The sequence below is a fragment of the Cyprinodon tularosa genome, unplaced genomic scaffold (assembly GCF_016077235.1).
Source record: "Cyprinodon tularosa strain WSP-4 unplaced genomic scaffold, ASM1607723v1 ctg364, whole genome shotgun sequence".
NCBI classification, from domain to species: domain Eukaryota; kingdom Metazoa; phylum Chordata; class Actinopteri; order Cyprinodontiformes; family Cyprinodontidae; genus Cyprinodon; species Cyprinodon tularosa.
The window spans coordinates 129,498-156,289 of NW_024039079.1; the positions used below are offsets into that span (position 1 = coordinate 129,498).

Here is a 26,792-nt window from a genome sequence, read left to right on the forward strand (position 1 = left end):
GTTCAGTACAGGTGATAAACATTTATCTTTGCTATCATTAAGTTATGATACTAAAGTTATGAGATTAACATTTAACCTTTTTAAAACATCAAACCTTTTAAAGGAACTCTGGTAGTTTTCTGGGGCCATAGTTATTCTTCTGTGTTTCCACGGCCACAGAGTAAAGGCAAAACATTCAGCATAGAAATGTATCCCCTGAAAAACAGTTCCTACTTTCTTTTAAATTACAGGTGCTGGTCATAAAATTAGAATATCATGAAAAAGTAGATTGATTTCAGTAATTCCATTTAAAAAGTGAAACTTGTATATTATATTCATACATTACATACAAACTCATATATTTCAGATGTTTATTTTGTTTAATTTTGATGATTACAAATGACAACAAATGAAAATCTCAAATTCATCATATCAGAAAATTAGAATATTGTGAAAAGGTTCAAAATTGATGGCCCCTGGTGCCACACTCTAATCAGCTAATTAACTCAAACCACCTGCAAAAGCCTTTAAATGGTCTTTCAGTCTAGTTCTATAGGCTACACAATCATGGGGAAGACTGCTGACTTGACAGTTGTCCAAAAGACGACCATCGACACCTTGCACAAGGAGGGCAAGACACAAAAGGTCATCGCTAAAGAGGCTGGCTGTTCACAGAGCTCAGTGTCCAAGCACATTAATAGAGAGGCGAAGGGAAGGAAAAGATGTGGTCGAAAAAAGTGTACAAGCAAGAGAGATAACCGCACCCTGGAGAGGATTGTGAAACAAAACCCATTCAAAAATGTGGGGGAGATTCACAAAGAGTGGACTGCAGCTGGAGTGAGTGCTTCAAGAACCACCACACACAGACGTATGAAAGACATGGGTTTCTGCTGTCGCATTCCTTGTGTCAAGCCACTCTTGAACCACAGACAGCGTCAGAAACGTCTTGCCTGGGCTAAAGAGAAACAGGACTGGACTGCTGGTGAGTGGTCCAAAGTCATGTTCTCTGATGAAAGTAAATTTTGCATTTCCTTTGGAAATCAAGGTCCCAGAGTCTGGAGGAAAAGAAGAGAGGCACTTCATCCACGTTGCTTGAAGTCCAGTGTAAAGTTTCCACAGTCAGTGATGGTTTGGGGTGCCATGTCATCTGCTGGTGTTGGTCCATTGTGTTTTCTGAGGTCCAGGGTCAACGCAGCCACATACCAGGAAGTTTTAGAGCACTTCATGCTTCCTGCAGCTGACCAACTTTTTGGAGATGCAGATTTCATTTTCCAACAGGACTTGGCACCTGCACACAGTGCCAAAGCTACCAGTACCTGGTTGAAGGACCATGGTATCTCTGTTCTTAATTGGCCAGCAAACTCTCCTGACCTTAACCCCATAGAAAATCTATGGGGTATTGTGAAGAAGAAGATGCAATACACCAGACCCAACAATTCAGAAGAGCTAAAAGCCACTATTAGAGCAACCTGGGCTATCATAACACCTGAGCAGTGCCACAGACTGATCGACTCCATGCCACGCCGCATTGCTGCAGTAATACAGGCCAAAGGAGGCCCAACTAAATACTGAGTGCTGTACATGCTCATACTTTTCATGTTCATACTTTTCAGTTGGCCAACATTTCTATAAATCCTTTGTTTTTATTGGTCTTCAGTAATATTCTAATTTTCTGATATGATGAATTTGAGATTTTCATTTGTTGTCATTTGTAATCATCAAAATTAAACAAAATAAACATCTGAAATATATGAGTTTGTATGTAATGTATGAATATAATATACAAGTTTCACTTTTTAAATGGAATTACTGAAATCAATCTACTTTTTCATGATATTCTAATTTTATGACCAGCACCTGTAGATGGATATCTGTCTATAGCCATCTGCTGTAAAAAGAAAGTCCCTCCTGTTAAAATAATTTATCAATATTTTATCCCATCTGGATCCCCCCAGGAGAGAAGTATTGTACTCCTCTGACTTATACTTTCTCTAAACTTAAAGTGGAATCGCTCTGACAGAATCCTTGGATTTAGGTACATTTCTAAATTACTCTCAGTCACTGACAGAGCTCGACTTTGCTGCAATGGGAGTAAATACTTTCTTGATTGCTGTGTTTGGAAACTAGTAGGGAAAACATTCACAAAGAACATTCTTTAGGGTAAATGATTGTTGCTGGAAGTGGATTTCTTGTACAAAATCTGCTTTACCTCATAGTAGTAGCACACCTGTTTCAATAGATACAATAGAAAAAATATATGTATTTCAATGTTAAGATCCAAAAGAATCCTAATGCTAACAAGCACATTTTATTGGTTTAGGTCCACCAGGTCCAAAAGGCTCCAGGGGTGATACAGGTCCCCAAGGCCCAATGGGTCAGACAGGGAAAAAAGGTGATAAAGGAGACAAAGGAATGCCAGGCCAGGTGGGGCCAAAGGGAGACAGAGGTGCTATTGGACCACCAGGAGGGACTGGTCCAAAAGGTTTACCTGGAGCTCGTGGGCTTCCAGGACCTAAAGGATCAAGAGGGATTGGAGGTAGACCTGGAACCCCTGGTGAGAAAGGCGACCCTGGAGCTAATGGATATCCTGGGTTGGATGGAAAATCTGGATTGCCAGGACCACAAGGACCACAGGGACCTAGAGGAGAAGCAGGACCTCCAGGGATAGAGGGGCCTCGTGGGCACGTTGGTCCAATAGGCCCTGCTGGTCCCCCGGGCCCTCCAGGTCTCCCTGGACCGCCTGTCATTATCAAACCTTCCAGTGCCCCCCATGTTGTCGAAGCTCCTATACCAAGTTTAGCTCCAGTAACAACAGAAAAATCGAGAACCTCTGCATCAAGACAAGAACAACCTCCAGCTGCTGTTTCCACTACCACACCTGGTGAGTTCAACTTTACACACCAACAATATGAAACCTATCTTTCAGCACTGTGAAATGGAAAACTTGTATCTCTTAAAGAATTTAACATTTCATATAATCAAAAATACTGGAGATGATTATTACAACAAAACATTGGTAAATGTTATGGCAAGAATTTTTACCCTGACAAAAACTGTTTCTATCTACACTTGGAAAAATGAATATTTATTTCTTCCAGGTTGTCCTCCGGAATTCCGAGGGTTTGGGAACAGCTGCTATTACTTCTCTTCTAGTTCCCAAAGACTTAACTTTAATGAAGCAAGCAAGTTCTGTAAAAACATGTCCTCCCATTTGCTCATCATCAATGACAATGAAGAGCAGGTGAATATACTAATACATTCAGATAATCAGACCAGTTATTTCACGTTATTGTTTAAATTATTTATCTCTCTTGTGCTTTTTGTCCAGCAATTTATAAAAAATTCAGTCTTAAACAAGGGATATTTCTGGTTGGGTCTTACTGACAAGGAGGAGGAAAATGTCTGGAAGTGGGTGGATGGAACCATACCAGTGTTTACGTAAGTTAAGTGGTTTATTTTTTTTCCACTTCTTATTTTAAAGGTACACTATGCAACCGGTGTTGATTTTCCAGCGAGGCTCCCCCCAGAGGGCGAAAGTAAAAGTGCACTGTCGTAAATATGCACAGCTGTTCTCCTGGTTTCTCCGTCAAGCCAGGCGCGGTTGTTTTGAGCTTAGCAGACAGGCGAACGCAACGAATGCATACACTGGACGCAGCTGGCGCGACAGAAGCAGCGAGTTTACATGCAAAGTTAATGGTTGACGCTCTTCAAGGCGCAGCAAAAGGTCCCGCGGCGCGTTTTGAGCAGCAGGCGCAGCGCGTCTGAGCAGCTGAAGCAGCGCGTCGGGCACGTTTAATCATCTGACGCAGGGAGAGAGACACAGCGCTGATGATCACTCCTCTTAAACAGTTTATTGACACCTAAATTAACTTAAAATGCAGAAATCTGCCAGCAGAAAATGTTGGCTTTTATTATCCTGCTGCCTGCAGTTTGGATTATTTAGATGAAAAACACCTACCAGCTGCCCCGCAGAACCGCGAGGAGGCAACCCGGCCAGAGACTGCTGATGAAGGGATTCCGACTGTCGGCGCACCGCTGGTATGTGGGGGTCTGAGCGGCTCCGACAGAAAAAATATTGAAGGCAGGATAATAATCTGAATGAACTGACGGCACTGATTACGTTTTCAGGTGTATTTTCTCACTTAAACACATATTAAAACTACTTTATTCCCACTGATCACAGCAAATATAGCTGCAAGGCAGAGAAAGGATAGTAAAAAGCAGTAAAAATGAAGCAGCAGACGTGATTTTGCTGCGTCCGATGTGAACGTAGCATAACTGCACAAAGATCGCCACTGTGCTAGCAACGAGCATGCTTTTAACTGGGGGATGTAGCAGTTCTCGTCGTAAAGCAAGATTGACTCTCATGAGACTTCTGAGCCTGTGGGTGCGGGACGGTGCTCCTGCAATTGCAAGTGCGGTATTTCCCCCACAGACCACCAGGGCGGCCGAGAATACCTTTGTTCAACCTGAAATGACTCATTTAATCATCCAAAACGTTATGGAACACATTAATTAACTTAAAAATGTTGCATAGTGTGCCTTTAATTTCTCTTTGCATAAATAAATTTTACGAATTTGCCTTTTTATTACCATCAGAAACTGGAAACCTGGTCAGCCAGATAACTGGACTCATGGTCATGTAAATGGTGAAGATTGTGCAGGTCTTATCCAACATGCTAAATGGAACGATTTCTACTGCACAGACCGCATAGGATTCATCTGTGAACGGACTTCTGAGTGTGAGTACCTTCTTAAAATCTGAGCATTTGGAAATTGAAACTAAACTGTTTCAGAAATATTACATGTTTGTTTTCTTTTGCTTTTTTTCCATCTTCAGCAGACATAATTTAAACGTTTAAAGGGGTAATAGAATGCAAAACCATGTTTAGATTGTCATAGATGAATAACGATAGTTCAGTGGGTGAAATGGATGTACAGAGAAGTTCAAACCCCATCGACACCTCCTTTCTCTACAAATCTCACAATTCTAAACTTCCACCTTAAAACGGGCCAATTCAAACGAAGCCCTGAGTTGATGTAAACTCTGGGATGTTGTCTTATTTGGTTCTGGCCTGTACTTTTGTCATGCCCTGGAGGGGCGGGTATGAACGGTTGACTGCTGGGCAGCTGACTGGACTGGACCTCAGCAGAGAGCCATGAGCTGCCCATACTCAGCTGGAGGAAGGGGCTGGGGGCCGGTAAGGCAGGCGGGGGGATGCATGGGGCAGCCTGCGTCCTGGCCTCTGTCAACAAGCGGGTTCAGGCACTCTGTCCCCCACTGGCTCCCTGCACCGGACCAGCACCAGAGCTCACGGCTCGGTCCTGCTGTACTGTAGTAGACCAAATCCTGGACGATTTTGAAATTCCTCCCGGAAATTTTTTTAGGTATGAAAAGTAAGAAATGTCAGTGAAAAAGGGGACGTCTGGTCACCCTACCATATCAACAATTTCGATGTTTCAGTGAGTGAGTGCTTGTTGCTATGATGCATCTTTGCTCAGCAGCTTCGGTCATTGTAAACCAACCAATCAGTGCACAGCTCATCTAAATATTCATGAGCATACCATAAAAGGAAGAAAACCTCTCGTTTCATTCTAGGGCTTTTACCAGGCTTGCATTAGGGCGCATAGAACAGCAAATAGATGATTTTCAGCCCAACCAATGTTACACACCCTATTCAGAGACCTTAAAGGAACAGTACACCCAAAACATGATTAGCCTTCATTTTCTACTCACCCCCATGCTGAACAACACTCTGGAGTACTTTTTTGATATCTCAAATGCATCTGGAGATCTGGAAGGCTTCTTGCTGTCTGCTGACATTCAAATAATGGAGGTCTATGGTGACCGAGACAGAAAGGTCCATAAAAGTCCACAGAAAACGTGTCAATATTCCTCTATACTGCTAGTCCAATGTATTCCAAATGTCCTGAGTGGGTAGCATCCATAATTTACTCGAAACAAAGTCATTTAGAATGTTTTTAGAGCATAAACAGTAGTGTATAGGATTTCCTGAAAGCGCGCACCTGCGCGTTCACGACGCTACGGAAGCCGGCAGACCAAACCAGATGAAAGTGCGCATTCAGCGTCTGCTCTGCCAATAATGCAAGCGTAGAAGAAGAAATGTGCTGTTTACCTGTGCAAAGAAAGAAACAACGAAAGAAAAATGTCTGAGGACTTCAGTGTTGAGGAAGAGCATGAGTTCTTTGCCGAGCTGAATGCGCACTTTCATCTGTTTTGGTCTGCCACGGTTTCCGTAGCGTCGTGAACACGCTTTCAGGAAATCCTATACACTACTGTTTATGCTCTAAAAACATTCTAAATGACTTCGTTTCGAGTAAATTCTGGATGCTACCCACTCAGGACACTTGGAATACATTGGACGAGCAGTATGGAGGAATATTGAAAAGTTTTTTGTGGACTTTTATGGACCTTTCTGCCTCGGGCGCTGGGCACCTCTATTATTTGAATGTCAGCAGACAGCAAGAAGCCTCCCAGATCTCCATATGCATTTGAGATATCAAAAAAGTACTCCAGTGTGTTGTTCAGCATGGGGGTGAGTAGAAAATGAAGGCTAATCATGTTTTGGGTGTACTATTCCTTTAAGGACCAGCACCAAATACCCTATATAATGATTCTATGACCCCTTTAATCAAGACTGTACTTGTACGTAGGTCTTTTAGTTAGATAGTTAGAGTTGCTCAGATTATCCTGAGTTATCTCTATAGTTATGCTGCTAGAGGCTTAGACTGCTGGAGGACATAGGGACCCCTTTTTCACCATTTTCTATTCTCCCACTCTGTAGAATTTCTTAGTTCAATCTCTAACACTATGATCTCTCTGCTTTTTCTCATAGTAGCTTTTTTATTGTATGTTCCTATTTGGCTGTCACACCATCCTGGAGAGAAATATCAGCTGTGCTGCTCTCATCAACACCTTTGTTCGAGATCTGCCTGTTTTTACAGTGTAGTCCTGTTTCCCTAACTTTGACTGGCTGGATGTGCTCTCTTCATCCTCTGACATGGGAGCTGGCCGGAGCTTGTCTGCCCTGCTATGTGTTTCCTGGAGGGGCTGCCAGTGGAGCTGGTTTACAGTTGCCTTTGTATCTCTGCTTATTTCTATATGTCTGTCTCTGTCTCCTTGAACCCCAGTCTGCATCAGCAAATGGCCGCTCACACAGAGCCTGGTTTCTTCCTGTTAAAAGAGAGTTTTTCCTCACAACTGTCTCTACAAGCATGCTAAGTGTGAGAGATTACATTCAAGGCCGTAAGTCGATGCAATCAACTGGTTTCCTTAGATAGAAAACTTTGAATCAATTTGACTGTTTGATCTGGTTGAATTTTAAAGTGCCTTTGAGATGACGTGTTGTAAATTGGAGTGTGCTTTATACATAAACTGAATTGAATTGAATTGAAAAAATGTTGGCTTTGGATGTAAAATCTTGTTTCGAATGTTCTCTTTCAGGGATTGCCAAAGCAAGCCACTCGTGTCCATGTAACCCCGTTGTTTACATTTTTTTTTCTGTTACACCAGCTGCCTTCGTGTTCTCTTTCATTTCTCCTTGGTCTTCCGCTAGGCCTCCTGCCTGGGAGTTCCAGCCTTAAAATCTTTCTATTGACATACTCTTTATGTACTTTGTAGATGTCTAAACCATCTCAGTCTGGCCCCTCTGGCTTTGTGTCCAAAACAACAACTGATGCTTTGACCTAAACAAATCTGTTGTAGCACTGGCTGTATGTATAGTGCAATTATCTGACCATAACTTGAATTTTCTTCCCCAGTCTCAAGACTTTCTAAGAGGCTCTCTTTGTCTCTCCTCCTATATTTATCTTCTTCCATTGTCCTATCAGCTCTATCTAGGTTTTATTCCTCTGCTGAGGGCAAAGCAAAAAACATATTAAGAAATATATTAATTACATGTTGTGTTCTGTCTTCATAGTGGTGGTTCCAGTTTTATAGTGTCCATCTAAGACTTCCTCTGTGCAAGGAGCTGGAGCTGAAGGATCTGCATGACTTAAAGACTGAAAACTCAAGCTGGCTCATACAGGCATCACGGACACTGGCAGATATTTCTAAATAGTACAACTTGGTACCCATTAGTCTTTTGAGTTACTTTAAATCATGTGGTACCCAATGCAGAACAAAGCTTTTCTACTACTGTACCGACTGGGATTTGGTACGGAAGTATCAAGAGATTGTAGTTATGTCTGTAGGCTGTAATATTTTGTATTTGGTGCAGCCAGTTCTGTTCATGTATATCTGTAAATAGTATTTGAGAAAAGACAGCATTGTTTAATATTTCATACTTTGTTTCTTCTGTACAATATTAGCAGATTTTTTACTTGGTAATCTTTTATAAAAAATAAGTGATGTTTTTTTTTTCAGAATTTGAGGTTAAAAAGGTTCAAACAGATTGTATTTCATAAAATATTTCTTATATTCTGATCTTTTATAAGATACGGGATTCTCTAAACTTCTACAACAATGCAAGGCAAACACATTAACTAACTAAACGACGACAGTATCATATGAGAGAAAAAAGTAAAGTCTGGGTAGATATGACCTGTCCAAGACGAATATGTTCCAACAACAGATAATCTATGTAGCAATTCTGTTCTTTAAGGGCAGACATTAGTTAGAATTAGGTAGGTAATTTCATATGTAGCAGAACATGATTATTCCAAAATACAATATTGTAGGTGAAAAAAGTATTTTTATTTTCATACACAACTGTTTGAAAGCTGCCTATGTTTTTTCTTGTATTACTTAATCTGTCATCTATTTTAATGCCTGAAATCCCTTCCTTTATTTCACAAAGCTAAAAATGAACAACCAAGACACCTGAGACAATAAAAGCATAAAGATGTGTGAAGTTATTGATTTTTGCTCCTGTATGATTTATAAATAATAAAATAGGCAGACTTTTCCCCACAACCTAATTTTGACAGTTCAACTTTGTTACTTGAGGTAGCTTAGAATTCTGTTGTCATATCTCTTAGATTTCAAGCTTATTCATTTATTTTTCCATTCATTGTCTTTACTATAATGGGGCAATTCTGATTATCTCAGGACAATTTAGTTTGACTGAGACATCTTAGATTCATGGATTTTGACTTTTGAAGGAAGCTGAAGTACCTTCAGATGTTTAATGAGAGATTTTATGGATAAAGCCATTTTCTGCTAGAAACTCAGTCTTTTACTAAAATAGTAGCCTTAAGGGGAACTAACATGTTGCTGAAGTCTTGAGAGCCATACCATGTTAACTTTAAGAGAAAATCAGCTGTGAACTACTTTAGCTTAGATGGAAAACTTTCTTGTTAATTGTATATCAGTAAACCTTTGTCCTACCAGTGTAGCCTAAGAAATTTGTGATGAAATAGGCTAAATTTAGGCGCATACATGATGGTCCTAAGTAGGAGCATAAAGCATCTGTGATCATATGGAGCTGAAATGGCAGGAGTGGTAGCCGTTCTGAAGGAAGCAGCATTATCTTAATAGAAGACATTGACAAGACTATTGAATTTTTTCCACCATTTGATCACTGAAGATCTTCAGCAACACATTTGCTATCGTGGTCTACCTTTTTCATCTTCATAAACATCCTTTGAGGTCTTTATTTAATGCATAATGTGAAGCTTTTGCCGCACTCCCACAGACTGCCACTCTGGGTCCCTGAGCAAGACGCTTAACCCCCACACTGCACCCCGGGAGCCGCACAATAAAAGCCCACTGCTCCCCAAGGAGATGCATTAAAAGCAGAGAGTTAATTTTGTTGATTTTTACTTGTGACAGTGTAATGACAATAAAGTTAAATTGTATTCTAATCTATTCTAGCTTCTGCATTTTAGAGTAGGCACCATTAAAGAAGTTCTTAAAGGACTGTTAACAATGCAAAAAGAAAAAAATAACTCAAAGACTCCGAGGAGCTGTCTTTTCTAATGTGTTGTCTCATAAGTCCTGCAATGGAATGTGCGAGGTAACTTGTTTTTGAGAATATAGATGTTACACAGACAATAAAGTACTCTGACAGCATGGTGGAAAGTTAAAGGAATCGCCAAAATGTCATTAAGATTTAGTGAGAATATTCCAATATGGCACAGCCCTGACTTTCAAGCACTAAATAAACCACTCTACTATTCAACATTGGCAAAAAGGGATCACTCCCCCTCTTACATCTATTTCAGAGTAATGAATTTATAGATTTCAGTGATTTGGTCCAGATGTTTGGAGTAAGGACAGAAGAGCTTCTCCATTATATTATTATGCAAACTGTATAGATTAATATGCACCTCAGACATAACATCAGCAGTTTCAGAACAAGACATGGGAAACTGTTCTGGCCTTTTCTTCCAACTCAGACCTTTGGATCAAAATCGATAAGATATTTTTTGCCCGTTTAACTAACTTACAACCTATATGGTATAAAATAATTCACAGAAACCACATTGCTCAAATAAATGCTTAAGGTAGCATTTTTAGCTGACACACAAAATGCACACCATATGTCTCAAACAGCATCAGCAATACTTTAAAACCACTTTGACCTGCACATCTGTTGATCTAATCAGGATATCATAAACTGAAAATGTCTCTGCCGTTTGTAGTTGCAGAGTCCCGGCTTCCCTAACCTGTTGTTTACTTAGCATTTATACTGAAGTTAAAACATTTCCAGATTAATATATAAATCCCCTGATTGTTTCTTTAAATATTGCCAAGAAAACAACGACTCTTACCTGGAAATCACTCACTGAAGGTATGTATTTAGGAAAAGATGAAAAAATAAAAATAAGTCTGCTATATTAATCAATATATGGAACCCAATGTTTGGAATCCCCCAAAATAACCCCTGGGGCGATGGTGTGCACATGTTCCGAAAGACTTAAATTATATACAGTCAATGTATAAAGCCATATTTACTAATATATTTTATTGACCTGTGTTATTAACCAGTAAATAAAATTACCTTGTTTTTCCAAATCAGTTTCTAGATACTGATTACATCTTCTCGTTAACTGCCTGATCTTCCACACACATGCTGCGTTGTTTTTTTGTCACAGATTCCTTTTGCACTGGATAAATAATGAAAACTGTTTTCTTTTTAGCTAAAAATGGGGCTGTCCAATGTGCTTCTACATGACTATGGTTGTCCAGCTATGATACTGTCCTTTTTTCATGACACCATTAAATAAAGCTTAAACAAAACAAAAGCAGACAACAGAGAAAAGAAAAGGAAGATAATAAAGAAAAATGGAGGAAAGCTCTGTATTACACAAATGATAAGGTGAGTATTGTTAAAGTTGGATTCACATCTTATTTTGCTGTGTCCAATAAATGCATTAGTCAAGATAAGGTTTTCATAAAGTAGCAAAATATTTAATTTGGAAACATAGCATAGAAATCGGACATCATTGTCATTGGGTGAGAGGGGCTGAATGTATGTAATATTATTATTGAAACTGTGCCCACGGATAATGACAGCAAAGGTAAAGAAGGTGCCCCCTGGCCGGTCAGAGGACATTATTGGTGGTTTTCATGGTATTATTGCTACTACCATCATAACTTTTAAACTTTTTAATTATAATTATTTGGTGATGAATATTTATTAGTTGTATCTATAAAAATATTTATTTGTTTTATTAGTGTGATATGAAATATAGGCTAAAAATTACATATGTTTTTCTTTGTATTATATAATTATTTTATAGCTATTTTAAATGTTATTCTTAAATGATATGAACAAAACCATACTCCATGCTACACATGACCACACCTATTTTAGTAATTTGTAAATTATTAAATTTTAATTTTCTTTCTGTTTTAGCTTAATCATTACACATGTAGTTAATTTATTTCAAAATAAAAAAGACAGAGAATATAGGAGCAGGAGCGGAGCTAGATGGGGGGACAGGGATTGCCATGGCCACCCTAAGCAAATCATTGGCCTCTCCTACCATTCTTTTCCCTTTATTACAGATGGTGGCAGCAGTTACACTATCAAGTGGAATCTTCATTTTAATTTTTTTATATATTGCTTACTATTTTTTTCCATGTAATTTCTAAACAACAAAAAGAATGTGGTTAATTATACACATCAATATACTAACAATAAAGATGATGGGTACAGAATCCATGCTCTTTTCAGAACTAGATTTTGTGTTATATGGGGTATAGAGAAAATGCGTCTCTGCAAGTCATCTACAAGACATGTAAAGACATCTAAATATCAATTTTAAGCAGAGTTATTATTGATAAAAGTAGGTAAGTAATGACAATGGAAAAGATGTTTGCCCCAGAACTCAAACCTGAAAGTATTTTATCCACTATACCTTTTATCTAGAAAGCACGGATGTTTAAATATATGCGTCTATTTGTTAGTAAAGGCTGTAGGAAAGTAGTTATTCTCATCTTAGGCCTAACCCTGAGGCATGGGCAATTCTAGACAGGGGCCAACGGGGGCCAGTGCCCCTGTAGATCATGGCCTGGCCCCTTTATACTAAAAGAAATTCTAATGATGATATGCACTGGAACAGACATGGTTACTGATAGGTCCTTTGGATATATTTCATTTTACTAATTATTTAAAAACAATAAGATGATAGCTTCAGTGGTATTGAGATAGCAGTTTTTCATCTGCTAAATGTCTGTTTTCAAAACAAAAACAAAAAAATACAGCTGAATTTATCAGTTTTTCTTTAGTTCTAATTCAGATTTTATAGAAAACATTAATTTTAACTAGAATTAAGTAAAAACTATGTAAAACTTCTAAATTCTGAATGTATAATATAAACCTAATACGACATATAATTTGAATTAAACCTAATTGAATAGAAATTTAACTTCATGCTGCTATATTAATATATTTGAATCCCATGCCCTCTTTTTTATTTCAGGCTTTTCTGCCCCATGAAAACACGCTGGCCCCCGCCTGGCTCCCTGGTACATTTGGTCTAGAACCGCCACTGCCCTGAGGTTCTGGGCCCGATCAACTTTGGGCCAACCCTTAGTGTACATTGGTTATTGCCTGGCCACCCTTATATAAATAAATATAGTAATTAAATAGAAAATTGAGTTTATGAAATGTAATTCTAAATGTCTTGTTAAACAATGCTATAGTAACCAAATAGATCGTGTTTTTTCTTTCTTTAAAAAAAAAAAAACAATGAACGTAACAGAGCGTCATGTGATCAACGTCACCTGACAATGACACGCTATTTTTTTCACAACAAAAGAAAAAAAGGAGTATTTTTTATTCGTATTTTCTCTGATGTGGAGTCACTTAATTTGCCGCTGAGGAGTGTTTGTCTTTAGGCGCCGAGAGTTGTTATTGGTGTTGCGCCTTTATTTGTTATCAGACTATCCACTACATTTACCCAGCATGCATCGCTTGTTGCCGTCTGGAGAGAAGGAGTGACTGTGTAGAAAAGAGTCAGCTAGCTCCCTTTAATATATGCTGCTGGTGTTACTATGTGTTTTTTCTGGATGAAGTAAGAGGAGGAAAAGCAACATCTTAAAGAAGGCAAACATATTAGACCCCAGCGATGCCTCTCTTCACCACCAATCCCTTTGACCAAGATGTTGGTGAGTAATAATCAGGCTAACAGGAGCAGCTGACATCAGACAGCTTTGTTTGGGTGTCCGCAGTTTTTTAAATGTCCCATTATTTATATAAAAAATGTTTTACAAAGCAGCGGTGGTAAAAAAAATGCTTACATGTGTTTTTGTTTATTTTTATCAAGCTAATTGAGGTCAAAAGCTGATGCTGTCATCAGCTAACTGCTGCAGCTAATGATTTCTATGCTTGATGATTAGCTTTCTGTAGCTCACAGTGTTTGGGTTAACCAGCCTGAAATGAGCTAAGAAATTAAATGGGATGTGGTGGGATCTAAAACCAGTGGGTTATGCTGTATTTCTCTTTGTTCTCTGTGGAATGGTTCACCACTTCATCTGCTTGTACAGTAAGCAGGGAAAACCCCACTGAGCACCCTATAGAGCTAATAAGTACAGTACAATCCAACCCAGCCATTAATGCTGCTCTGGGTGTGTTTAGCCTCAACTGTTTTGTGATTTTAACTTTTCAAGTAAAAAATTATCTATAACTTTTTGAATAAACAGGCTCCCTATGGTAACGATTAGTCTTATTATTGTTCTCTGCTTTGATTTATTTGTAATAAAATAACCTTGTTTACATTGTTTTTAAACAACCAGTAATGTAGCAGCTAATCAGGTTCATGGTAGAAAAATGGATATTTATATTTTTTTACTGTCACACCTCAATCATGATGATCTCTAATAGATGTTAAAGTAAAAACCTAATTGTATGGGGCTTATATTGGAAATTAGTTATGATATTAGCAGGTATTGACTGCAGCTCTCTAACCCCTCTCTAATAACTACTTTTTGCCTTAAACCGTTGGGGATAGTGGGGAAAACGGTGTTTAATTTTTATTAATAATAAAGTCAGTTTTGGCTGGTTTAGTTACTCTCCTTATAGCTGGTTATTGCATCCTAGAGACATACTGTTTGATATGTTTTTGTCTTTTCCTCAATACATTTTTGCACAAATCATTTCTATTGGTTTTCAAACCTTTTGTGAGACTTAATTTGATCATATAGTGAGCGTTTAGTCTTTATTGTATGGGTGGCCCATGCCAAATAAAGCATCACCACTGAAAGCCTCCATGTAGAGAGCTGAAATATAGAGAGACACCAGGTTTATTTGTTTTGCCAAGATTTCAATCACTGTAAAGTTCTGTTCAAAGAATTGCATCATGTATCTTCTAATATTTTAAAAAGTTCTTTTGTGTGTGTACCACAATTTATAAGACTTTTTAAAAGCTCATCGGATTGGAATGTAAACAGCTGTATCTATCTCAACATATAAGTGGAAAAACTGCAGCTGTTATTAACATTTTTATTAATGTACTCTTCCGGATCCATAGGAAAGCTTTTTGTACTGTTTTATTGTTATTTTGTAACCCTGAAAAAATTGGCCATCCTTAAATTAACATCAAAATTAACTTAATTAGCACTGGCCTTAATGGAAAAATAAAAGATATGTAAAAATTTAACGAAATTCTTCCGCTATTGCAGAAAAGCAGGGAGGCTAAAGCGAACTGTCAGCTAATTAATACAGGTTGCTAGAGTCTGAATCTTTCTTAACAACAACACTTTTTACCTAACATAAATAAAAGCTTTATTTTGCAGTGTTAGGCCTACATGCCATGGTCCTACTCATTTGCATAAATACACACTGGACTTTTTTTCTCCACTGACAAGTCAGAGGCAGAAATTTGTTTAAAACAAAATATGATCATAAAAATAGAAAGTGGGCAAATCACTTGCAAATGTGTTTTTTTTTCTAGCTTGTACAATTACTCTCTTCCTACCCCCCTCTATAAAAACTGAACCAAAATAAAGGGTAAATAGAATAAAAAATCCTGCTATCTGTGTAATTTCTGCTTATATTTCCTGCTGTGCTTCTCCCCTACAGAGAAAGCAACCAGTGAGATGAACACGGCTGAGGATTGGGGCCTCATTCTGGACATATGTGATAAGATAGGACAGTCCCGCACTGGGTAACTTAACCTTTATTTTAAAGTGGAACATAAAACTATTTGGTTTTCTTTTGCATTTTTTTTTTCTTTTTTTATTGTAGACATGTGGTGTTGGATGATTGAATAAATATTTACAAGTAGTTTGGTTTAAAAATATTCAAACTCTCAGAATTTTGCACGCTTTGTCGTATAAAACAACACACTTTTTGCTTTCAAGTGAGGTGCACATTTGTTTTCAGCCCCAAGTCCATATTTTGTAGAGCCACCATTTACTGTGGCCGTGGGTCCAAGTCGTCATGCTCTTCTTCAGCTTCAAAGCTTTTCAATTTCTTTTTTATTTGAAAAAAAAATGCTTCAATCTTAGTCAAACGCGTCTATCCACATAACATTCTCAGTTTTTCCAGAAATTATAAATTTCTTTCAGGTTTGGATTTATGTTGGCCCATTGTAGCATGAATATTGTTTGATCCACACCATGGTGTTGTAGTTCTAAACACAGGTTTTGACTCATTGTATTTTTAAGCATCTTGCATGTTTTCATCCAGGATCGCCCTCTCTTTATAATTTATTCATCTTCACATCAACTCTGAGGAGCTTTCCTGTCTTTGATGAAGAGAAGCATCCTTAGATCAAAATGTTTTTACAGCAGAGGAACATTTTATTTATTTATTTATTTTTTGGATGGTGTGCGGTTTTCTTTTCTGCTTGAAACGTCATCTGACAAGAGTATCTTCCATGCTGTGCCCCCTGAATAAGTACAAATGGGATGTCCTATGGCTTTCTTTCCCATAAAGGCCTGATTTGATAAGTGGCACAAAAAGAAACAGCATGGCAGAACTGTAGTTTTCCTTTCAAGTAATTATTCCACCTCAGCTGCAAATCGCTGTAGCTCCTCTAGAATGACATGGGCTTCTTGGCAGTTTGTTTGATTAATGCCTCTTTTGCCTGTTTGCTAAGGTGTATGGCCATTTCTTTATAGTTTTTAAGTGCTTAGAGATGCTCAAAGCTTGCATTTCTTTTCTTTTTTTAAGCCTAGACCTGCTTTTGACATCCAAACTGCCTACTTTATTCCTTGGTTTTAATGATGTTATATATTCACTGTTGTTCTTAAACAAACCTTCAAGGCCTTCAGAAAACAGAGCTTATGAGTTTAAATAGCAGACAATGAACTGTGTTTACTAAATAGGGGATTTCTTTGGTCACTTGGTTACACTGGGTTTAATTTCAGGGTATCAGGGGAAAGGAGCCTGAAAACAAATTGTGCTTCTAACTTTTTGCATTTTAAGTTGTGTTCAAAACCTAAACAGTTCAATTTCTCTCTATGTACAGCTATCTAGTACTTTGATGTTGGCTTGTTAGTAAGATATCTCAATAAAATAAAGTGAAGTTTAGGGCTTTAATGTGGAAAAAAATTCAAGGCTTATACTTTTCAAAGGGACTGTAACCTTTCTTCTGTTCACTCCTTCAGACATCTGAGTTCTGCTTGTTCCTTTCAGGCCTAAAGAATGTCTGCGCTCTATAATGAGAAGAGTAAATCACAAGGATCCCCACGTGGCCATGCAGGCATTGACTGTAAGTAAACTGTAAACAAACAGCCTTGTTTTGCATACAGTTAGGCCTGGAAGGATTTGAAGGCTATGGTGTTGGGTTACGCTATGGTGTTGGGCATTATCCAGGTGCCTTTTTGCCCCTTAATCAAAAAATATGTAGAATACTAGCACTTACTATTGTTATTGTTTGTAATTGCTCTTACTATTATGATTCTTATTGTTGGTTTGGTTTTGTATTTATAATCATAAAATCTTTCTACTTGTTTTTTTTCTTTCTTTCATTTTTTTAAACACAACACTGAATTAAAAACATATTATTAGTTTCCTAGTATACTCGCATCGAAAATTTTGCCGTTGAATATTTTTGTCCAGACATTGCTGAAAAATGCATTTTTGGTTTTCGTCCAATAGCCATTTAAAACCGGAAAACATGGCAGAAACTTGTGATGATGCGACAAACAGCACAGCCAGCAGGCAGACACGTTATGAAACGCATGAAGTAAAGCACTAAAGCAGGAGTGCACAGGTTTCAAAGCAGAGTTTTTCTGAGTTGAGTGCACAGCACACAGATTTTGAGTGAGGGGGAGCAATTTAAATGCAGCACGGCGCTCTCAATGCATGCCCAGGCCAGTGGCACAAAATGCCATAGAAATCCAAAACATCCCTGTCACTATTCTGAATCATGTTAGTGATCATAAGGCATGTGTGTGGTTTTTAGTTGGATTTTTATTCTGACAAGGAGCTTTAAACTGTGACATTTGATTTTTACTGCACTAGGCTCCTTCTCTCAGTACAAAGGCTTGTCATTGGACTGTCAAAAAGTTTTAAATTGTCCTTCTGGGAATTTGTTTTCAGAAACTTGAAAACAGTTCTTTTGAAGCCTGTTGCAGTGCAGAAGGAATTTAAGTGACTTGATATTTTTTCCAGCTCTACATTTGTAATTAAAAATAAAAAAAATTAGCTAAATATTTAGGCTCTTGATTATTCTATTAATAATCTGATAGCATGCAATGCTTTGTGTGATTTTTACAGAATACAAACCAGATGAAGCAGCAACATTGCCTCTTAAAGTGTACAGGGGTCAGATTCATGAGGCAGGTTTAACAAAATCAGTTTCAAATCTAAAAACTCTAAATTGATCTAGCCTAAAGTCGGGAACTCTGAGTGTTCGGTTTTACAATGGCTGCTATCGATTAGTTCAATCAATTTTAACCACTCAGAGTTAAGCGCGTGCGCAGCTTAAGTGGAACCCCAACAAGAAGTGCCTTTTTCAACCCATTGGAACTAGAGATTTTATATTGCAGAAATAAAAAAAATAAAGTAAAAAAAGGAGAATGTGTTTAAAAGACAGAGAAACAGCGCTACAGTACAAAGGGGTGAAAGGTGGCATAGGTGAAGATTGTTGCTCGAGTTAATGCGTAAGTTTATATGAGGTGGTAAGATCTTTTTACTCCTCTCTGTTGCCATTTGTAGGTCACTGAAATAAGATTCTTCCTGATCAAAATCACACTCCTAGACCTAACTGTAGAAATATATTTTTTTTAATACATTTTTGTAGCAGAAACTAAATTTGAGAAAAAAACAAAAAAAAAATACTGCTAAGAATTACGTTTTATATATCTAGAAATGTTTACACATTTTAAATGGCCGCTCTGACATTTATCAGCTTTACTGAAAATGTATTTATGATATCTAACAAAACATTTTTTCATAGTTAAAATGATACAAATGCTCTGTCGGTGGCTCTTTAAGCACTTGACACCCTTAAGCAATTGTGTACTGCACTTAGAGATTATTCAACCACTAAGTTAATTAATGACTAATTTGATAATCAATTAATCTGCTGTGTTATTTTAGCTGTAGCTTTAACATAGCAATGAAAAAGCACACTTGTTGGTTGCAAAGAGACCAACGACCACTCTGAAACTGTTCAGTGGGTTTAACAATGTATTCCTTTATCTGTCTATCAATGTAAAGTTTATGACTTTTGAAGCCTTTTTAAAAATTGTTATGAGTTAATACCACACCATGGCTATTAAACCTGTATATCAGGTCAAACTTAAAGCAGAAATTTACTGTTTTGGAGTGAACATAACTTATGCAAGCAATATACTTGCTATAAAATATGCTAATTGAAAATAAAATTCTGCAAAGCTATTTTTTATGACATTCTGAAATGTATTTTTGTCATATTTAATTACGGACGCATCCATTGAGTCCAGCATTTTCTATGACCTCTCACCCTCTTGACATAAGGCAAGCCTCCCATGATAAGTGGTGCATTTTTTCATTTTTAATTTTCTTCTTGGAAAAAAAAAATGAAACGCAACAAAGAAAATTAAAAAAAATTCATCATTAATGATGTTATTCCCCTCCGACCTTTAGCAGGATTAAGTAATTAGTAGTAGCCAGTTGACAGCTAACTTATTTTACTTAACTGTTTAATAATCTATCGTTAGTTTCAACCATTCAAGTAAAAAACCTTTCTTGAAAAACTGGGTCATGGTATTGTGCGCCTTTCTCCCTCTCTCCTCTTTCTCCTTTATTTCTTTCCTTTTTGAAACCCAGACTTTGGGGTGCTGCATTTTTCAGACATGGACGTTTTTACCACTCTGCTGCTTATTTGTACATTTTCTTGTAAATTAGTTTTATCACTATCTCACTGTGGCACCTAAAGGGGTCATAGAATGATTATACAGGGTATTTGGTGCTGGTCCTTAAGGTCTCTATATAGGGTGTGTAACATTGGTTGGGCTGAAAAAGGCATATTTGCTGTTCTATGAGCCCTTATGTAAGCCTGGTTAAAGGCCCTAGAAAGAAACGACAGGTTTTCTTCCCTTTATGGTTTGCTCATGAATATTTAGATGAGCTGTGCGCTGATTGGTTGCTTTACAATGACCTAAGCTGCTGAACAAAGACGCATCATAGCAACAAGCACTCACTCACTGAAACATCAAGATTGTTGATATGGTAGAGAGACCAGACGTCCTCTTTTTATACCTAAAAAAATGTTTGGGGGGAATTTCAAAATTGTCCGGGATTTTGGTCGACTACAATGCAGCAGAACCGAGCCGTGAGCTCCAGGACTGGTCGGCGCTGGGGACGGAGCAACCGAACCTGACCCGGTGACGGGGGGAAGGGTTTGGTCGCTCTGTCCCCATCTGCCGGGTTTTCGGACCAACCCCTGAGCTCACGGCTCGGTTCAAATGCCCGGTCCGGTCCAGTCAGCAGCCCAGCAGCAACAGCTTGCGGTTGTGATGACCTTACGTTGGAAACAGCTCCTCGTCTCATTAAAAGAAGTGTGAGTGGGTGTATATATAATCCTGCTTTTTTTCACTCTTTACTGCTGAAAAATGAAGGAGAAAACAAAGTTTATTTATTTCACTGCTGAATTTATATTTAAAAAGTATAGCAGCACATATCTTTTCTTCTTCTTTTGGGGCCCCCCTCAGTCAAGGGCCCTTAGAATCTTCCTAACTCACCTTGACCTTACTGAAACAGGGTGAAACTCCAAATACTATTCCATAAACACAGCTCTTAAAGGTTCTGCTGAGCTAAACGGCAGTGTGACTTAAGTTGGTTAGTGCACTGGCAATTTGCTAATGGACGTTGTGAGGGCTGTATGTTCTCCAACTCACTAACGGATCACATATCCAATGCCTGTGTTCCTTGTTGCAAATCACTCGGATACAAAAGAACCAGATTTATTTTTGTCATATATTTGAATTTGGGTTGCAGCTTTTAAATAATTGCATCCTGTTCTCTCTGTCTTTGCAGCTCCTGGGTGCTTGTGTTTCAAACTGTGGTAAAATCTTCCACTTGGAGGTTTGTTCCAGAGAGTTTGCCAGTGAAGTCAGTAATGTCTTAAACAAGGTCTGTGGTTAATTTGAATTGCAATTTCCAATAGTTTCTCTTCCATAAATATAGAAATAAATAGAATAATTCTCTAACTTGGTTCTAATTAGGGTCACCCAAAAGTATGTGAAAAGCTGAAGGCACTGATGGTGGAGTGGGCTGAGGATTTCCGCAATGATCCACAGCTCAGTCTCATCTCGGCGATGATCAAAAACCTACGTGAGCAAGGTGTCACCTTTCCAGCTGTGGGTTCCCAGGTAGATCTTAAGAATACACAAAATAATGTGACTTATTTTCTTCATTCTGTTCTAGTAGATGCAGCACAGTTTAACTTGCCTACACAAGGCTAAATTATTCTTCATTCTTCTGAGATATAATGACCTTTTTTCAGGCTGCAGAACAAGCAAAAGCAAGTCCAGCACTGGTGGCAAAGGATCCCTCCACCACAACAAATAAAAAAGAGGAAGAAGATCTAGCCAAAGGTACAAAGGCTTCAGAAATAATAAATAACGGGTGTAGAAATAACTCTTTACCCAATCTGTATGTACCTTTGCACATTTGCTTTGGTATAAATGCTCAATCTTCTCCCCATTGTATGAAGCTATTGAGCTGTCACTAAAGGAGCAACGTCAGCAGCCACAGACCTCCCTGTCGAGCCTTTACCCAAGCACTTCCAGCCTGCTCTCCACACACAAGTCTGACGGCAGAAAGGTCCGCGCCATATATGACTTTGAGGCTGCAGAGGACAATGAGCTCACTTTTAAGTCTGGAGAAATCATCACTATCCTGGATGACAGGTGAACTTAGATAAAAAGTTGAAATTAGTAGCCTTAAACATTTGTTTCGTGGTATATAACATTTTACTAATTGTAGTTTACTTCTGAAGGACAGTGCATGTTTTAACTGAAACATATATTTTTTAAATGAGTGGTGCCTAATTATTTTATAATGTTAAAGTTTAAGTAAACTCACCACTTACAATTGTTAAAGACATATTTTTCTTTTTTTTTTTTTTTTTAGCGACCCCAACTGGTGGAAAGGGGAAACGTACCAAGGAGTCGGCCTGTTTCCCTCCAACTTTGTCACTGCTGATCTCACTGCTGAGCCCGAGATGAGTAAGTATCAAAAAATATCTAGGAATATCTTCAGATATCACTAACCCTTTTTATAATTACTGTATTTAGTCATGCCATAACGGCTTTATGGAAACTGGAGTGGAAGATAATTTATCATTTGTAAACAACTGGTGTACATCATTCAGATTCCAGTGACTGATAGTCTGATCCACACATCCAATAAAAGCCCCACTCCATGTTTCTATATAATAAACCACTAAGTGTGTAGGGCTTTTAGCAAAAGTTCCTGCTTAACACAAAGCATCGTAGCATAACTCATTTATTTCGATGCTTTATCTGTTTCCTTTAGTGTTTTCTTTGCAACATTGCAGTGTCATTCCTACGCAATATTTACAAAAGTTTAATGTAAATTGATTAATGCAATTTTACAAGCATATAGCAAATGATTTTGTTTGTACATTGAATAAAATAACTTATGCTGTATTCGTGAATGGCTGGGCAAAAAAAAAAATAAAATATGCATAGTGACACACACCTGATCAATATCAATAGAAAATGTGTCAAGGATCTTATGTTAAGTCATTAAACTAAGATCCAGAACAGCACAGCATTCTAGAGGATGCAGGCTGAGGAAAAGATTTTGTCTCTCAACGTCTCATGACCAAGCTAAGCAAGGCTGGTGGTAGAGCTGACCTTAGTGGGCTCATGGTTACAATTGAAATTTGAATCTTTATTTCAAATGGATAAAAAAAAACATAATTTTTGATACCGACTGATAATAAACTAAGATATGAAAAGCTTATATTGATTATATATTGATGCTGATGTTATATTGATGCTATAGCCCGATATTGATGCTAAGATACATTTTTTTATTTAATTCTACAGAGGGGGGCTTAATCCTTGGGTATTAAATCTGTATAATTTTACTTTTCTCGGTTTTTATGTTTAGTCGTTGACTGTGGCTATCTTTTTAAAATTGAAAACCTGATTTAAGCATGAATCATTGTGAGGTTATGTAAGTTTAATAAAAATAAATATTTGATCTCCTTTTTTTTTTTTTTTTTTGAAACAGTCTGAAATAATATTTCTGATATCATGCAAGTGTTTTCATTTTAGCCAGCAAAGACATTATTGCACCAGCCACTGCTTAAAGAAAATAATACTTACTTAATACTATTCTAAAAATATATTGAACTAGATCTGCTATTTTCACAACTTTTGTGAGACACTTTTGTATAAAGTAGGGTATTAATTCATAAAGTTTATCTGAATTCTATAAATCAAAGTTTTTCACCCAACAACAATGATGAACTGTACAGCAGCATTTTATACCCATCAATTGTAGTATCTAGGCAAGAGCTGTCAGTCTGGTAAAGAATCTGGTTGTTATTTGAAATTGTAAACAATAACTGTATTATGAAGTACAACATAAAACTGATCACATAATAATAAAATAATAGTTTCCGTCCTGAAGACTAAAACTTAGACTAAATCTAAGATGGCTGTCAAACACAACACTGGTACAGCCACACAAATATTTGTCTTTATTCATTATTTAGGTTATTGAACATTCTGATTGGTTGAAAGTTTGAATAATTGAGCTTTGTTTAGAAACTCCTGGAATTTTATACATGTTCTTTGAAAAAGATGTAAAGGTGGAAATTAGTAAAATTAAAAGTTATATACCTCCTAGGCTACTTTCTCTCTTTGCCAGTTAATAAGACAATAAATCCATGTTGCAATCTGTTTTATCACGGAGGTGTTTCATTTTTTAAACGTGGACTTGCTGTTTGCTCTGAAGCTCATCTATGGGCTGCCTTGAGAATATATATACCACACTGTGGATGCTGACGTTAGCGTTGCAAACACCTGAGCTGTTGCAACATGTCCCCAGTGGACCAACGCTTATAAAGTAGTAATAGTTCCACCTTTATAGGGATGACGAGTGGAGCACCTTTTGTTTCCACATCTTACAATTGCAGTGCAAAACAATATGAGGGAAGGGCAACACCATTATATGCTTGATGATGGATTAATAAAAGTCAGGACAAACATGAGATGATTTGAAAGTGTAACTGAATAAAATTGGAAGAAGATGTCAGTTAAAGAAAAAAATAAATGCTTATGTTTCTTTGGCAACAGGTAGACTTAAAAAACGGACTATAAAGGATCTACATATTAGTATGTTATCTAAAGCCGGAGGCATCGATAACCTTTAACAGATTTTACTTATATCATATAAAGGTTTTTTTTTGTTTTTGTTTAAATAAATATTGCTTGCTCTATGTCTCATTTGTTAATTTGCAGTAAAAACCGAGAAGAAGACTGTGCAGTTCAGTGAGGAGATCCAGGTAGAGACAATAGAGCCTGAACAGGAGCCTGTATATATAGACGAGGTAAGATCCATTCTGTGACTGGCATTAGTTCCATCAGTAAGGACCTTTGAGCATCACATTTTAAAGTTGGTACTTGCTAATGTTAATATGAGTGGTATTTACTGAATTTAGTTTTTTTTTTGGTTCATGTAGATTTAACTTATCACATAAACTTTAAAACTTTTTAGGACAAAATGGACCAACTGCTCCAAATGATTCAAAGTGCAGATCCTACTGACAACCAGTCAGACAGCGTTGAGTTACTCCAGCTGGAAGGTAAAAATATGAGTGTAGTTAAAAAAAAATGGTTTACCAGAGAGAAAACAATCTTTGTTTTTATTTATTTGTTTTTCCTCAGGTGCCTGTAATCAAATGGGACCCCTCATTGACCAGAAGCTGGAGGATATAGACGGGTATGTTGGTCCCTTCTCTTTGCCATGGTTAATTAATCATGTATTCCTCTAATGGCTTATAGCATGTTGAGTGAAAATATTATTACTTTTTAAACCCCCACCCACCCATCTTCTGCCATTTATCCATTAGGGTCAATGGGGACTGATGCCTATCTCCAACAGTCTTCGAGTAAAAAACACACTGCAAAAATGCTTTAGAAATGAGTAAACATTTCTCAAAATTAGTATATTTACCCCTAATTTGAGTCAGTAAATAAGATGATAATGAGTATTTTCACTCTTAAAAAGATAGATATTATGCACTTGAAATAATAAACTTCAGTTGATTTTTTCCCCCTTATTATTTTAAATGTAAATTGTCTTTTTCCATTGGCAAAGTGTCTCATTTACCTTTTCATTTCAAGAAAATGCTTTTTGCAGTGTGGGGTACACCCTGAATAGGTTGCCAATCCAACACAGATCATCCTTTCTAAAATATCTGCAAACTGTAAATAGATAAAGAATGTAACATTTCCTTAAATAATTAAGAGTGACTGTATGAAGATAAACATTGAGTGCAGTAGCTGCTTGAATACTTGCTCAGAGGTTTCCAAACTTTTAATCTTTTGGTGTGCGTCACTAGGAAGCACTCTGAGCTGTCAGAGCTAAATGTGAAGGTGATGGAGGCATTGTCTCTCTACGCAAAGCTGATGAATGAAGATCCAGTATATGCCATGTATGCCAAGCTGCAGAGCCAGCAGTACTACATGCAACAGCCTGCTAATGCAGCACAGCAGGTACAGTTCATGTTTGGACTTTGATGTGTTTGGAAATATGGTTGTTTGTTTTTAAGTGCTGTAAATATGTTTGAGTTTTTCTCTCTGCTTGCAATATGTCAGTTTACATAACTTGTGCTGAAATTAAAACGATGGAATCTTTTTTTTTTTTAAATTCCAAACAAGTAATGATAACTGTCAACCTCTAACTCAATTCACAGTGAATTTTGCTTCCTTTGTTAGTATATTGCAATGCGATTTACTTTTTTTGTGTGAGTGTGTGCTCCTGTCACCATCAAATAGAGAACAGTTTGTACCAAAGTGGGGGCATTGTGCTGGTCCTTACTTCCTGTTTTGTTTACGGTTGTTTTTTGAGTTATAGTGCAAACTGAGTTAAGGTTAGGATAAGGTATGCACTGATCATGATTAGGTTTAGAGTTATTATCATGGTTAGGATACACAAAGGGTTGAAAATGATGAAAATTTATGGCAGCCAATGGAATTCTACTCATGGTCCTCACTACATATGGCAAGACTAGAATGCGTTTATGTGTTTGTCTTCAGGTCTACCCCGGTCAGCCTGTGTCAGGCTCTTACTCCATGAGCAGTACTGGGGTGCAAGGATATACGGTCCCTGTGGAGCAACTTCCAGCTGGTGCTCACATTCCTGGTCAGCCAGCTCCAAGGTTAGTTGCTGAAACATAAATCTATTTCTTGACATACCATAGCATATTAGCTTAATCTAAAATACATTTTATCAGTCTCCTTCAAATGATTTTAGATTCCTAAACTTTGCTTCTTGCCCTTTGCCTTATTGTGCTTATTTTTGCCAGATCCTAAATGGACAAAATCTTTTGTTTCTTGTCTATATTCCTGTTGAATTTAAACCTCTTCAGAATAATCAAGGAATTTTAAATTAGAATGACTAGAATACCACTAACCTGATTGATCAACTTTTCTTGCTGGGGGGTGTAATATTCCCAATTGCTACAAACACTAACACAGGGGGAAGGTGCAGTTTGGAGGAGACACAACATTATCAGATTAAATGTAAATGCATTTGATAAGCTAAATGGACAATGAGAATAACACAATTCTTATTATTCTGGTCGTTCTGCAAATTATAATCCTTTTGTTGAAGCCAGTAGTACAATGCACATAATAGACCAATAAATCATAGATGTATTCATTAGCTTGGTCATTTAAAGCCCAAGATGTGCAAAGCAAAATA

General features: G+C 37.5%; 1 protein-coding gene across 1 annotated transcript in view; it reads left to right on the forward strand.

The window, feature by feature from the left end:
• LOC119790462 (collectin-12-like) overlaps positions 1-26,792 on the forward strand; it is a 74,814-nt gene that overhangs the window by 44,989 nt on the left and 3,033 nt on the right. Inside the window, exons 6-22 of the mRNA XM_038295991.1 lie at positions 2,300-2,860; positions 3,078-3,220; positions 3,308-3,417; positions 4,579-4,721; positions 13,517-13,558; positions 15,471-15,555; positions 17,031-17,106; positions 20,862-20,957; positions 21,050-21,196; positions 21,331-21,421; positions 21,541-21,736; positions 21,960-22,054; positions 24,326-24,414; positions 24,582-24,669; positions 24,752-24,806; positions 25,429-25,582; positions 26,126-26,247. Coding sequence (XP_038151919.1) covers positions 2,300-2,860; positions 3,078-3,220; positions 3,308-3,417; positions 4,579-4,721; positions 13,517-13,558; positions 15,471-15,555; positions 17,031-17,106; positions 20,862-20,957; positions 21,050-21,196; positions 21,331-21,421; positions 21,541-21,736; positions 21,960-22,054; positions 24,326-24,414; positions 24,582-24,669; positions 24,752-24,806; positions 25,429-25,582; positions 26,126-26,247 — 2,293 coding nt within the window. The remainder of the gene's footprint in view (positions 1-2,299; positions 2,861-3,077; positions 3,221-3,307; positions 3,418-4,578; positions 4,722-13,516; positions 13,559-15,470; positions 15,556-17,030; positions 17,107-20,861; positions 20,958-21,049; positions 21,197-21,330; positions 21,422-21,540; positions 21,737-21,959; positions 22,055-24,325; positions 24,415-24,581; positions 24,670-24,751; positions 24,807-25,428; positions 25,583-26,125; positions 26,248-26,792) is intronic.